Source organism: Pseudopodoces humilis, chromosome 7, assembly GCF_049639895.1.
Source record: "Pseudopodoces humilis isolate 2021_Gansu_Grassland_sample_001 chromosome 7, ASM4963989v1, whole genome shotgun sequence".
In the NCBI taxonomy this organism is placed as follows: Eukaryota; Metazoa; Chordata; class Aves; order Passeriformes; family Paridae; genus Pseudopodoces; species Pseudopodoces humilis.
In genome coordinates, this window is record NC_142206.1 from 60,409,000 (window position 1) to 60,423,380 (window position 14,381).

Below are 14,381 nucleotides of genomic sequence, written 5' to 3' on the forward strand. Positions count from 1 at the left end.
GCACAAGTCCCTGACAGGAGGGGACAGTCAGGGAAAGGAGGAGAGGGAAGGGCCTCAAGCTGTGCCAGGAGTGGTTTAGATTGGATATTAGGAAGAATTACTTCACAGAAAGGTTTGTCAGCATTGGGATGTTGTCCAGGGAGATGTTGGAGTCCCCATCCCTGGAGATGTCCAAGGAAGGACTGGACGTGGCACTCAGTGCTCTGGGCTGGGTGACAAGGTGGGGACTCGATTGTCTTGGAGGTCTTTTCCAACCTAAATGATTGGAAATCCTGATTTCATGGTTCTGTAGGGCATATCTGGCTCGAGGGGACAGAGCAGCAGCCTGGGCTGGCTGTGAGGTGTGTGTGGGGACATTGAACACACAGAGGGGACACTGCACACACAGAGGGGACACTGCACACACACAGAGGGGACACTGCACACACACACGGGACACTGCACACACACACAGGGGACACTGCACACACACAGAGGGGACACTGCACACACACAGGGGGACACTGCACACACAGGGGACACTGCACACACACACAGAGGGGACACTGCACACACACAGGGGGACACTGCACACACAGAGGGGACACTGCACACACAGGGGACACTGCACACACAGGGGACACTGCACACACAGAGGGGACACTGCACACACACAGAGGGGACACTGCACACACACAGGGGGACACTGCACACACACAGGGGACACTGCACACACACAGAGGGGACACTGCACACACACACAGAGGGGACACTGCACACACACACAGAGGGGACACTGCACACACACAGGGGACACTGCACACACACAGAGGGGACACTGCACACACACAGAGGGGACACTGCACACACACAGGGGACACTGCACACACACAGAGGGGACACTGCACACACACAGGGGACACTGCACACACACAGAGGGGACACTGCACACACACACGGGACACTGCACACACACGGGACACTGCACACACAGGGGACACTGCACACACACAGGGGGACACTGCACACACACAGAGGACACTGCACACACACAGAGGGGACACTGCACACACACAGAGGACACTGCACACACAGAGGGGACACTGCACACACACAGAGGACACTGCACACACAGAGGGGACACTGCACACACACAGAGGGGACACTGCACACACACAGGGGGACACTGCACACACACACAGGGGACACTGCACACACACAGGGGGACACTGCACACACACAGGGGGGACACTGCACACACACAGGGGGACACTGCACACACAGAGGGGGACACTGCACACACACAGGGGGACACTGCACACACACACAGGGGACACTGCACACACACACAGAGGACACTGCACACACACAGAGGGGACACTGCACACACACAGAGGGGACACTGCACACACACAGGGGACAGGGGTGCAGGTATCAGCTCCCTGCCCATCCAGGTGTCCCCAAGACAGCAGTATCACTCTACCCTCCTCCCTCTTGGACATGTTGCAAAAAGGAGTGGGGTGTCTCAGCAACAGGTGACCTCACCCCAGTAAGCCAGGGTGTGTTTCTGGGAGTCTCTCCTTCCCACACCAACCCCCAGCCCATGGGAAAGGGTGCTGGGGGTTGCTGGAGGAGATCCATGGCAGCCCCTCTCAGCTGTGGGGTGTGTGTTGGGACCGGGATTTACAGAGGTGTAAATCCTGGGAACCCTCCCTCGTCCTTTTGGGGCTGCCAGGTGTTTTATCACACAGATAAACATTTCAACACCTCCTCCTGCTGATTACCAGGTGTGGATTGGGGGTGGAAGCGGCCTTCTGTCTCTCTCACAAACAAGCAGAGGTGAACCCCACCTTTTTCAGTTTTGGGGGGGCATGGGGGATTTGGAGGAGTGGGGTTTCTCTCACACAAGGGTGACTGCAGGCTGTTGACCCTTGTGTTCCTGTGCAGAGTGACAGCAAGAGGAGTCAGGAACCCCCCTTGGCATCGAGATGAGTGCTGGGGGTGTTTGGTATCCCCCACAAGGCAGGAGGATGAGTTTCAGGAGTATCAGGATGATTTTTGGGGGTGTCTCACCCCCCCCAATCCCCCATGGGGCTGTAGGATGTGGTCCCTTACACACACACAAGGGTAAAAAATGTGCTTTAAGGGCATCTGTCACCTCCATGGGGACACCCCCATGTCTTGGGGTCGTTGGCCGCATCACAGAGGGTTGTGTTGGGAGCCATGAGCACACCGAGTGTGGGCTGTGTTTCAGGGCACACACACAGGGTGTCTGTCAGGGGGTCTCGCCTGCTGTGAGGCCACAGGTCGTGTCCTGGGCTGCTGTGACACTCCAGTCCCCAGCAGCGTGTCAGGGTGTGTCACCCACATGGGGTTCAGGCCATCACCACGGCCGTGGGGCAGCAGGGTGGGATTTAGGGGTGTCACACACACAGGGTGTCCTTTGGGGTCATTCATGGAGCCCAGGGCTGTGCCTGAGGGTGTCACACACACACCTGGGGGCTGCTCACCCTGACTGGGGGTGTCACACACACACCTGGGGCCACACACCCTGACTGGGGGTGCCACACACACACACACCTGGGGCCACACACCCTGACTGGGGGTGTCACACACACACCTGGGGCCACACACCCTGACTGGGGGTGTCACACACACACCTGGGGGCTGCACACCCTGACTGGAGGTGTCACACACACACCTGGGGCCACACACCCTGACTGGGGGTGTCACACACACACCTGGTGCCACACACCCTGACTGGGGGTGTCACACACACACCTGGGGGCTGCTCACCCTGACTGGGGGTGTCACACACACACAGGACAGAGGCTGTGCTGAAGGTGTCACACACAGATTTACACGCTGTGTCTGAGTGTGTCACACAGTTTTACACTGAGCACTCACACTCAGTGGAGTGTCACATTCCATGTCCCACACTCTCAGTGTCACCTGTTGTCTGTGTCACACGCTATATCACACTCAGTGCCACAAGCTACATCACAGTGCCACACACTATGTGACACACTCGGTGTTACACTCAGTGTCACACCATGCTCTCAGTGTCACACACAGTGTCCCACACTCCCAGTGTCACAGTGTCCCACACTTAGTGCCACACTCAGCGTCTCACACTCTCAGTGTCACACAGTGTCACACACTCCCAGTGTCCCACGCTGTGTCACACTCAGTGCCACACAGAGTGTCACACACTCAGTGTCCCATGCTCTGTGTCACACACAGTGCCATACACAGTGTCCCACACTCAGTGTCCCACAGTCAGTGTCACACTCAATGCCCCACGCTCCCAGTGTCACAGTGTCCCACACTCAGTGTCACACTCAATGCCCCCCGCTCTCAGTGTCGCTCTCAGTGTCCCACACTCAGTGCCACACAGTGTCCCCCGCTCTCAGTGTCGCTCTCAGTGTCCCGCCGTGTGTCCGTGTCCCGGTGTCCCCGTGCCGGTCCCGCCCCGCCGCTCCGCCCCCGCCCGTGTCGCGCCGCGCGTGACGAAGCGGCGCCGCCCCCCCCCGCTCGGAGCCGGCGGCGGCTGCGCCGGGGCGGCCGGGCCGGGGCGGCGGAGCGGAGCGGAGCGGGGCGGGCTCGGGGCGGGGCGAGGCCAGGCGGCCCCGCCGGGCAGGGAGCGCTGCGGCATGGATTACCCCGAGCCCGGCACGCCGCAGGGCGCTCGGCACCTGCCCGGCCAAGCCGGCGGCTACGGCGGCGGCGGCTACGAGCGGCCGAGCCGCGGCGAGGAGGAGGAGGCGGCGGAGCAGGAGGAGGAGGAGGAGGAGGAGGAGGCGGCGGCTCGCGCCCTCCCGCCCCGCCGCCCTCAGCCGCCGCCGCTCCGCGCCGCGCTCTCCACCTCCTCCTCCTCCGAGGGCGACCCCGAGCCGGCGGCGCCGCCGCGGGAGCGCAGCCTCAGCGACGAGGCCGCCGCCGGCGACTTCGACTCGGCCGAGTCCGGCGCGTCCCTGCGGTACTCGACGGGCACGGGCGGCGAGGGCAGCGAGGGCGAGGGAGCGGGGCTGGGCAGCAGCGACAGCGGCGGCAGCGGCTTCTCGCTGGCGGCCACCGCGCTGCCCGAGAGGCGGCGGCCGGGCGGCGGCCGGCCCCGCTATGAGGTGGTGCGGGAGCTGGGCGCCGAGGAGGTGCGCTGGTTCTACCGCGAGGACCGCAAGACCTGGAAGCCCTTCATCGGCTACGACTCGCTGCGCATCGAGCTGGCGTTCCGCGCTCTGGGCAGCGGCGGCGGCGGCGCGGGGGAGCCGGCGGCCGTGGAGCCGGTGTGCGTGAGGAGCGGGCTCTACGAGGTGGATGTGGCCAGCGCCGAGAGCTACCCCGTCTATTGGAACCGTGAGTGCCGCCGTGCCGGCCGGGGGGAGGCCGGGGTGCCCCGGGGTCCGGCGAGGGATGTTGGGCATCGTCCCCCGTGCGCACGGAGCCACCGCGGGGTGACCCCACCGCGGGGACACCGCGGGGACACCGGGTGGCCCTTCCCGCCCCGGCACACGGAGCGGGCCGCGCTCGCTGCCGGTGTGTGTTCCTGTCTAAGGCATATAGGAGAAATTATCCAGGGAAAGAGGACCCGCTGGTCCATCTCCAGCACGTACCTGAGCGAGGAGGGACTGGGAATTCCTCTTCCGAGGCGCTGGGCATCGCACCCTGCCAGGGACACTTGTAGGGGAAAAGACTTGGGCATCCCTGAGGGAGGGGAGTCTCGCTGAGGATGAGCCGTGCCCCCCACTCAGGGTGTACTGAGCACATCAGACACTTCCCGCTGCAAAGGGAATTCAACATCTTTCCCCTTCTCACCTCCCCGTGCACACAAACCTGAAGGAGATGATCTGGGGCATGCACCTGGCACCAGAGACTTGGAAAAGGGAGGTCTGGGCATCTGCTCGTTTCTTGGCATGTGTGGAAGAAAGTGGGAGGGAAGGTGGCTGAGAACATTCTTATGCTCTGCTTTTCCTAAGCAGAGGGTGAGTGAGGGTGGATATTTGCCTTCAGCACTCTCCCAGTTCCCTCCCTGCACACCTTTCCTGCAGAAGGAGCAGAGCAGAAACATCAGTTGTTTGTCCACACCCTCCTCCCCATAGACATGTCCTTGATCCCTCATCTTCAGTGAGGAATGATGGAAGAGAGGGCAGTCCCTGGCTTCCCCTTTGTAACCCTTGTCCTCTCCACCAGGGAAATGATGATCTTGTGCTTAATATTTTTCTTATCATCTGCCCAATGGGAGGAGGCACAAAGTGGAATTTCTCCTTTCTCTTGGAGGAATTGCAACAGGCATCTCATGCATACATAATCCTTAATTCCTGCCCTTCCAATAGAGGGAAATTTGTTTCATCCCCTCAACTTCAAAATGAGGTGGGAATACACCCCCTCTGCCACCCTTCCCCTTGCGTTTGTGTGTCCTTTTCTGGAGGACAGGAGACCTTGTGGAGCAGAAGTGAAAGGGGCAGAGATCCCAGCTCCCTGCACTTTTCCTCTGGTGGGAAGGGCTCAAGGGTCTTGCTGGACAAGTGAACCCCTGCTTTCCTGAGCCTGCCAAGCTGTGCCACTGCTCCCCTGCTGTTGCTGAGGGTTTCCTTTCCTCCTGCATTCCCTCAAGGACAAGGGAGATGTGGAGTAGAGTGAGCTGCAGAGGAGCTGAGCACTTCCTGGCATGGGTTGGGCAGAGGGGCAGGCAGGTTTCTGTCATCTTGAGACTCGTGTGGGAGTCTCAGGGGAACAGCAGAGCTGTTTCAGAGATGAAAAACAGGGCTTTCTGTTGTTTTCCCTCTAATTATTCCAGCCTCTTTAAAGGATAAATGTCCATAAATGACAATACTGTGTGGCACAGTTCACTTGTGTGCCAGTTTGTCTTTCAAATCATCACCCTGGCAGACAGACACTGAGCTCCAGGAGCAAGCAGAGCTCTCAGTCCACACAAGTTCTGAGCTAGAGGAGCCTGGGCACAGCTTCTTGAGCAGAAACTGGAGCTGCTTCTCCCCTTCAGCACCCTGAAGCCCCTTGCTGCTGGCACTGGGTGCACCTGCCACACCATTCCTGGGAAGAGAAGATGCAGGACATCCAGGGGAGGAGGAAACTGCTGCCATCCCTGTAACTGTGCCATAGGGAGAAGGGAAAGAGCCAGCAGAGCTGTCAGGTGAGGCAGGATTGCTCCTGGTAATGGGAGCAAGAGACTGTGCTCATCAGCAGCTTAAAGGTTTAATTTCTTGACACTGTGCCTTGTCCATTTTGGAAGCTGATTCAGTCTCATTAAGCTCGAGGAGCAGATGTTTCAGATGACAGCACAGGCTGGGCAGAGACGATTTCTGGTGCTGAAGGAGAGATTCCCAGAGGTTAGCAGCAGAAGCAGGGGAGAAATAAACTCCTGGGCCTGAGCAGACTAATGACGGGGGTGATTTCTAGTCCTCAGAAAGCTGATTAAGGAGAATGCTCAAGTCTTTTCTTATTAGCAGGTCCAGTCCTTTGCAAGGCTCAGATCAACTTTTGGTCTTTCAAGGGTCTTCTGGTGCCTTCTGGTTTAACTTCCTCACTGCACATTTGCTGGCCTCTATTTCCTGAGCGCATTTCTCCCATTCTTCCTGACTACTGCATCCAGATCTGAGAAAACAGCAAGGTCAAATCCCAAGATTCAGTCTGATCTGTGCCTTTGAAGGCCTTGGTGGAGCCATAATTCCCATATTGCTCCCATCTGGTAGCGTGTGTGTAATTCTGGATCCAAAGGGTTGGGGGATCCAGGATCCAGGGCTGCTGCCCTGACTTGGAATTGTCAAACCAGCTCTGAGTAAGGCAGGAGAATCCTGCTCTCTGGCCACACAGGCATGAGGTATGATGAGTACCACTGACTTAAAAATGTGCTGAGGTGCCTGTTGAAGAGTACAGAAACTGCTGGCTGGTTTTGCTGATTCATGGTTCAGCTCAGAGCAAAGGTCAAAAGCTTTTCTCTTTGTTATTTTGCCCTTTTTCCTGTGTGTGCTGGGCTCCAGGGGAGGCTGCTATCACCACACTGAGCAGTTGGTTCCTCAGCTGACAATTCCTGGGACATCAAAATGCCAGGGAAATGTTGGTTAAAGCTTGGCATGTGCTGAAATATTTTAATTCTTTTATATCTGCATTTTAAGCTCGCTACAGGATTTGTCAGTAACATCAGGAATATCAGCCTGAGTTACAATTTGAGCAGATTAATTACTGAGAATTTTATCCTTACCTTGTGACCTGTGGGATTTATTTAATTAGTGCTGTAGAATCAGCAAAAAATGGTGCAAGAGGATGAAAATTATTAGTGTAGGCTTTCAGATATCAGTGATTTGGAGCAGGGCTGCTTCTTGTTTTCTGTGGAGATGACAAGTGTGATATTTTATACAAGGGTCTTCTGTTTAAATGTTAAATTATCCAGCCCTTTATAGCCCTCCTGGTCAAAGAGAGCTGCTTTACAACCATTTTGCTGTGGAGTTTTCAAAATCCTGTGTGAGTCTGTAAAATCCATGTGAACTTTTGAGTGACTCTCTCCTGTTTTCTGGCTTGTGGATTTGTCCCATGCTACCGTTGTCCTGTCAGGTATTTGCTTTTTCCAGCCTTTTTTTTCATGGGTACTTTGTCAAGTTGACTATTTATTCAAATTATTCCACTCCCAGACACAGCTTTGGTAAGGTTGGGGGTTTTTTTTGTTTGTTTTTTTAATGTATATTATTTTTCTACCTAACAGTTGCTGAAATCTATTAAGTAAAAAGCCTATTTCTGTATTAAAAAAAAATAAATTGTTCACTAGAACTATCCCTGAGTGAAGATGTACTGATATAACAGATATTTTACTGACATTAATCTAGAAATACCTGTGAATAGAGAGTGGACCACTGGGTCTTAATTTTAAGATCTCTCTGCTCAGGCTGGAATTGGGCTGCTTTAAAAAACCATTTTAGCTGCCTTCTTGATCGATTTGAAAATTAAGGGTATGGAATCAAGAGTTTATAATTGTTAAATTATAAACCATTCAAATAATTCAATTCAAATAATTCATTTGGTTTAATCTGGTTTTAGCAGTGCTTTTAGTCATTTTACAGCACACTTAGAACATTGGTTTTGGTATGTCAGAGAGTCTTTGAATTTGGTTGATAAAAATTTCCTTTATATGAAGGACCTTTTGATTAAAGGCTGAATTCTTGAATGTTATTTTATGGCTTTTTTTATCTCCAGATGTGTAATTCTTTTGCAAAGAAAACACTTGGCTGTTTATTTTGTAAAGGTGAAACGTTGCTTTCACTACTCCAAATCTTCCTGGGTTCTCCTTTTTTGTGTCTGTTTTTACTGTACCATCCTTACAAAAACATCTTGTAGCTTCATTTTTGGCCAATTCCTTCCTGACCAAAAGGCCTGGAAGTGTTCCAGGCCAGGCTGGCTGGGGCTTGGAGCAATCTGGGATAGTGGGAGATGTCTCTGCCCGTGGCAGGGGATGGAATGAGATGAGCTTTAAGGTTCTTTCCAACCCAAACCACTCTGGGATTCTGTCACCTAGCACACCTAGATGAAATAACTTTGAGATTTCCAGCATTCCATGTATTAAATTGCATTTGTTTGTATGTTCATGGATTTTTTTGTGGTCTCTCAGTAGAGAGAGACCTTGGGACTTTTGGGATGCTTTCACTAGGCCAGAGTTGAGGTGGCACCACCTGGGATGTTTCTCTGAGGGCAAATTTCTTCCCTGCCCTCAGCTTTTATGTTTTATATAAGCAAAATTAATCTGTTTCTCCTTTAAATGGGACCAAAATACTTTTCCAGTGGATGGTTCAGCTACAGCAGAGTAGCTGAGGATGGACATGGCATAGAAAGTTGTGTTCATCCTTTAATGTGGTCCAGCACTTTTCCTGCTGGATTTGGTCCACAAGGACGAAGACAGAGGTGTGGGGAATATTTGGATTACAAGTTGTGGGTGAGAGGGGTGTTTTCTGCTGTAACTGTGGCAGGAGGAAATGTTTGTGGGATGGGGAGGATCAGGAGTTCTGCTCTGACTTCATTCAGACTTGAACATGGGCTGAGATCAAAGGAATAGGAGGGGATTTGTTTGGAGGTGGCGGAGTTGGATTAAAGACCGATGTCAGGTGAATTTTGTGTGATACTCTTTTAGGGAAAAACAAGACTGAAAGCAGAGACCTTGCCCAGAGCTCCTGGAGGAGCACAAGGATGTGTAAGAGCTGACACTGTGCCAGTTAGTGAGCAGAGGGCCTGGATGGAGAAAAACAAAATCTGCAAAAGAGCAGGAAATTAAAATAAGTGTGAGCAATTGTCTGAGATACCTGTGAGGTGGAGAACAGTGATGGGGCAGGAGTGGTTTGAGTGTTGGCCAGAGGAAAGGTCACTGGTGGGATGTGATGTGCTCCAAGGGGCTGCAGCTGCTCTGGGGTGAAGCTGGAGAGGAGAAACTCCCCAGATAATAAATATTGTAAATATCAGAATTACTGAGTGCTGGAAGGAATGGAGGGGCAAATGGGATCCCAGGCAGTGAAATTTACAGTGAAAGGAACTAAAACTGTTGCCAAGAGAAGCTGTGGCTGCCCCTGGATCCCTGGAAGTGTCCAAGGCCAGGGTGGATGGGGTTTGGAGCAGCCTGGGATAGTGGAAGGTGTCCCTGCCCATGGCAGGGGTGGGACTGGGTGGGCTCCAAGGTCCCTCCCAAACGAAACCAGTCTGGGTTTCTGTGAGGATCATCCTGGTTTTCTGGCAGGGAAAACTCTTCAGGGTTAGAAAAAGTGGAAGGAAAATTTAAACATGGGGATGAAGGGGTAGGGAAGTGTGGAGTTGGCCTGGAGTAGATTGAAGAAGGAAGTTCAGGAGGAGAGCACAGAGAAATAATCCCTGTGGTGGAAAAGGGAGGAGACAAAGCCATCCAAGGGCACAATAACCTTTGCTGTCGCCTTGTTCATCACTGGCAGGTCTGAGGTGTGCACTGAGGCAACCTTGCTCTTCTTTATTTTGGAAGAGGTTCCAGGAACCTGTTGTTCCCTGTGTTGGAGTGTGCTGGTGGAGCTGGGGAGCACTGCAGGGTGTTCAGGAGTGTGAGGTGTTCGGGGAGTGAGGATTGTGCAAAAGTCCCATGGCTGGGGATGGGCTGGGAGCGTTTTTGGGAGGTGCTCTGGTGTTGGTCATGTGGCACAGGAGTTGTTCTTTTGTGGTTTTAAAAAAATGCAGGTCTCCCTGAGGAGGGGAAAGAGCTGATAAAGGACAAACTCAGTGGTTCCAGCAGCAGATGCCAGTGGTGGAAGTGCTTCAGAACACTAGGATTGAACTGTTTTAATGGATAAGAATTCTATGAAAATACAATTTTAAGTTTAAAACTTCATGTTTCGACAGTCCAAGGGTTTTTTTTGAGGAGTGCTTCCTGCTTGGCATGGCCTGTAAAGTGAACTTTAGGATTTTGACTTGGATCACCAGAATCAGGTCTGTGGAAAGAGCAATTGTGGATACAGTAATTAAAGTGTTTCCTTAAACCAAGAAAATCCTTCCTGAAAAACTTATGTGCTGGAGCCAGGCTGGGAGAGCTGGGAATGTTCACCTGGAGAAGGGAAAACTCCAGGGACACCTCAGAGCCCCTTGCAGGGCCTGAAGGGGCTCCAGGAGAGCTGGAGAGGGACTGGGGACAGGGGATGGAGGGACAGGACACAGGGAATGGCTCCCAGTGCCAGAGGGCAGGGATGGATGGGAGATTGGGAATTGGGAATTATTCCCTGTGAGGATGAGGATGCCCAGAGAAGCTGGGGCTGCCCCTGGATCCCTGGAAGTGTCCAAGGCCAGGTTGGACAGAGCTTGGAGCACCCTGGGATGGTGGAAGGTGTCCCTACCATGGAAGGGGGTGGAACAAAATTATCTTGAATTTCCCTCCCAACCCAAACCATTTTGTGATTCTGTGTTTTGGGATGATTTATAGCCTCGATGACTTGGAGCACATTCATGACTTTTTGTGGGGTTCCTTCTATGTTTGGACTGGAACCAGCCCCAAGGAGCAGCCTTTCATTCCTGACTGCTTGATTCAGAGTGTAAATGGATTAAAAACAGTTCAGGGGAAAACAGTTTTAGGCTGCTGCTGGCATACTTCAGGCAGTTGTGGTAAATCAGAGGCAATTCCATGTTTGCAGCAGAGAAAAACATCTTTTCCTGCCTCTGGGATCCAGCATTGGAGCAAACTGAGGCTCACAGGTTTAGCTGCTCTGGAAAGAAAATCCCACCTGTGCCAGTCAGATTGCTGTGAGTTCTCCAATGAAACTCAAGTAACCTGGAATTTACCAATTGCTTCAACAAAACAACTGAGAATTACTGGACGAACCAACAAAATGATGATTTTTACTGCTCAGAGAATGAAATCTCTTTTCAGCTCAGTCACAGGCTCCAAGTTTGCATCCCTCTGAAGTTTTCTGGGGCTGAGGCTTCACCCTTGAGCTTCTCTGCAGGACTTGTTCCTTTTGGAGGAGCAGGACAGGTCACAGGTGTTTGTGGTTGATCAAAGGGAGGTCACCAGGCTGGCATGAAACAAGTGGCTCCATTTATTTAAAAGTCAGTCACCTGCTGTGTTCTGAAATAAGGTGAAGGAGAGCTAGAAGGGTGAGCAGTGTTAAGCTTTTTTTCAAAAAAAGAAAATAGTTGAAGTGTGTTATGTTAGGTAGCAAATGTGAAATAATGCAATTTTAGTTTGGGGCTATTTTATTACACCACCACCATCCTCACAGACAAGAATTTCTTCCACATAACTAAATTCCAGTTCTTTCACTTTGAACTCTTATCTCCTTGTCCTATCACTAAAGTTCCTGATTAAATATATCCAGAGCATGATTTTAGGCTTGATATAACAGCAAAGGATAACAAATGTTTTTTTAGTTCTCCAACAGCACCCTTGATCTTATTCTGGAATATATTTTTATTTATTTATTTATTCATATTTCTATAGATAGGCACTGCCAGAGGTTGCCCAGAAAAGTGTGGGTGGCCCATCCCTGGAAGTGTCCTGGAACAAGTCCTTGGTAAATGTATGAGCACTTCATTATTTAACTAACTTTCAGTTTTAGGTGTCACATTTGTAGCCTCAAAGTTACCTCCAGCTTGTGCAGATATTATTCTCACGTGCTGCAAATTGTTTGCCACTGTTGTAGGGAGGAAATCAAATTTAAGGAAATGTTACAACACCAAAAATGAAGAATCTGAAATGACTGCACTGAAAAGGATCTCGACCTGGTAGTGTTTATGAACCTGTGTTTCTTGCCTAACTCCTTGGCTTTGGGCTTGGAGAGCTGGGAGTTGTCAATTTGAGCAAAACACCAGCTTTAATTTAAATTTCTGAGCCTCTGAATATTCTATTAACCTCTTAGATCTCATTTGTGGGTAAATCATCATAAGTGTCTTGGGAGTGATGGGCCAGGCAGAGTGCCTGGGCTTGGCCAGCAGTTGAGTTCTTATCTCTGATTTATCTTAGTTTTGTGGTCCTGAATTAAGGCAGGTGAAAAAGGGTTGTTTGAGCTGTGCAAAATTGAGATTTAAGGCTATGTCCTGTCCAGCAATGTGGTGGCAGGAACTCAGAGATGGAATTGATGTGTTAAAAGGGAAATTAAGGCAAATTCTGCTCAGTTAATACTTTATTTTAATACTTAATTAATAATAATTTTAAATATTATTAAATTAATATTAATACTGTTTTAACACTCAGTTAATACTTTGGTTTTGTGATGGATTAGCCTGTTCTTTATTCTAATTTATATTAGATATGAACACAGGGTTTTAAAGATCGTTATGAGGAAGAATAGCTGGGTTATCCACATACACTACATACACATGCAGTTTATATGTTGCATACAGTTCTTATTTCAACATAATTCTCATTATTCAGAGGATTTTGGTGATTATCATAATGCAAATCACTCATGTTCTTATCACACCATTAATTACAGCACTCGTATTCTTTTATTCTTTGGATTTTCAGGGGGGAAAAAAAAGACCCATTTGTGCAAAAATAAATGAATCCTTTGTTGCAGAGTAAATCTCTTAAAGTGATTTCCTCTAAAAGTGGTAAAATACGTGTGACTAATTAAAATGAAGTGGTTTTCATCTACTTTTAATCTCCACCATTCAGATTTATGTAGAAATTCTTTTATAAATAAACCATGGGAGTGTATAACCAGTAAAATATGTTGATATCTTTCAGTCTGAAGCACTGCCAGCTGCAGATTATATGGTGCAAGACTTAAGGCAGTAAAGAAATCAAGGCAAATCCTTTCCTGGGGATTGAGATTGCAGGGATAAGGATAAATAACACTTCATGTTATAGATTTGGAATTCTGTATTGACAAAATTAATTACAACATGATGTAATTTAACATCTTTAACTCTTCCATAAAACAAAAGTAATTGAAAGAATGCAGTTTTCTGAAACATCTGAGTTTACAAGACATGAATGAATTTATTGAAGGGGGATAAGTGAGTGCTAAAAAATTGGTGGAATTGGGTGCTGAAATGGCAATTCTGGTTCATCACTTTTTAATGCTCTTAACTGAAACAAGTTTGCATTAAATCTTCTGGGTTAAACTTGGGAGTTTTTCAGTGGCAGCCCCTGTGCAGGATGAAGCAGAGGAAATGTGGTTAGGAGCCTCTTTCCCAGTCACAGATTTCACTGCAAAATCTCTTGTGTGAAATTATTTCCCCGTCCAGAGTTCCATGGAATTGCCACTGATGCACTTCCCTGTCTTCATTAACTGAAGTGTAACTTGCTTTCGGTGCTGGGGACCTTTAGAATTTGGTTGCCATAGAATTGGAGGTTCTCAGAGAGTCATGGAATGGTTTGGGTTGGAAGGGACCTTAAATCCCATCCCATTCCACCCCTTCCATGGCAGGGACACCTTCCACTGTCCCAGGCTGCTCCAAACCCTGTCCAGCCTGGCCTGGGACACTTCCAGGGATCCAGGGGCAACCCCAGCTTCTCTGGGCATCCTCATCCTCACAGGGAATAATTCCCAATCTCCCATCCATCCCTGCCCTCTGGCACTGGGAGCCATTCCCTGTGTCCTGTCCCTCCATCCCTTGTTCCCAGTCCCTCTCCAGCTCTCCTGGAGCCCCTTCAGGAGCTCTGAGGTGTCCCTGGATCCTTCCCTTCCCCTGGTGAACATTCCCAGCTCTCCCAGGCTGCCTCCACAGGAAATGTTGGCTTTTTTTTGTGTGATCACAGATTTGATTATCTCGCTTTGCAGCACTCATTTTTCTGTGTTTCAGTTTTCAAACCGTGCTGCTGATGGCAGGAAATGTCATTTTCTGGCTTCCTCTTTCTCCCAGGTGGTTTTCTCTTGAGGTTTCCCTGGAGCTCAGTGTTCAAACCTGCCTCCCCAGCTTGTGATGGGAAATAAAAGCAGTTTGTGGTTCAG

At 50.4% G+C, this 14,381-nt stretch overlaps 1 protein-coding gene across 2 annotated transcripts in view; it reads left to right on the plus strand.

Annotated features, from left to right (window-relative positions):
* Positions 1–3,632: 3,632 nt before the first annotated feature.
* Positions 3,633–14,381, plus strand: part of DDHD1 (DDHD domain containing 1) — a 61,439-nt gene continuing 50,690 nt past the window's right edge. For both annotated transcript variants that reach the window (XM_088057949.1, XM_014257501.2), the window contains exon 1: positions 3,633–4,335. In XM_088057949.1, the coding sequence (XP_087914075.1) occupies positions 3,633–4,335 (703 nt within the window). The remainder of the gene's footprint in view (positions 4,336–14,381) is intronic.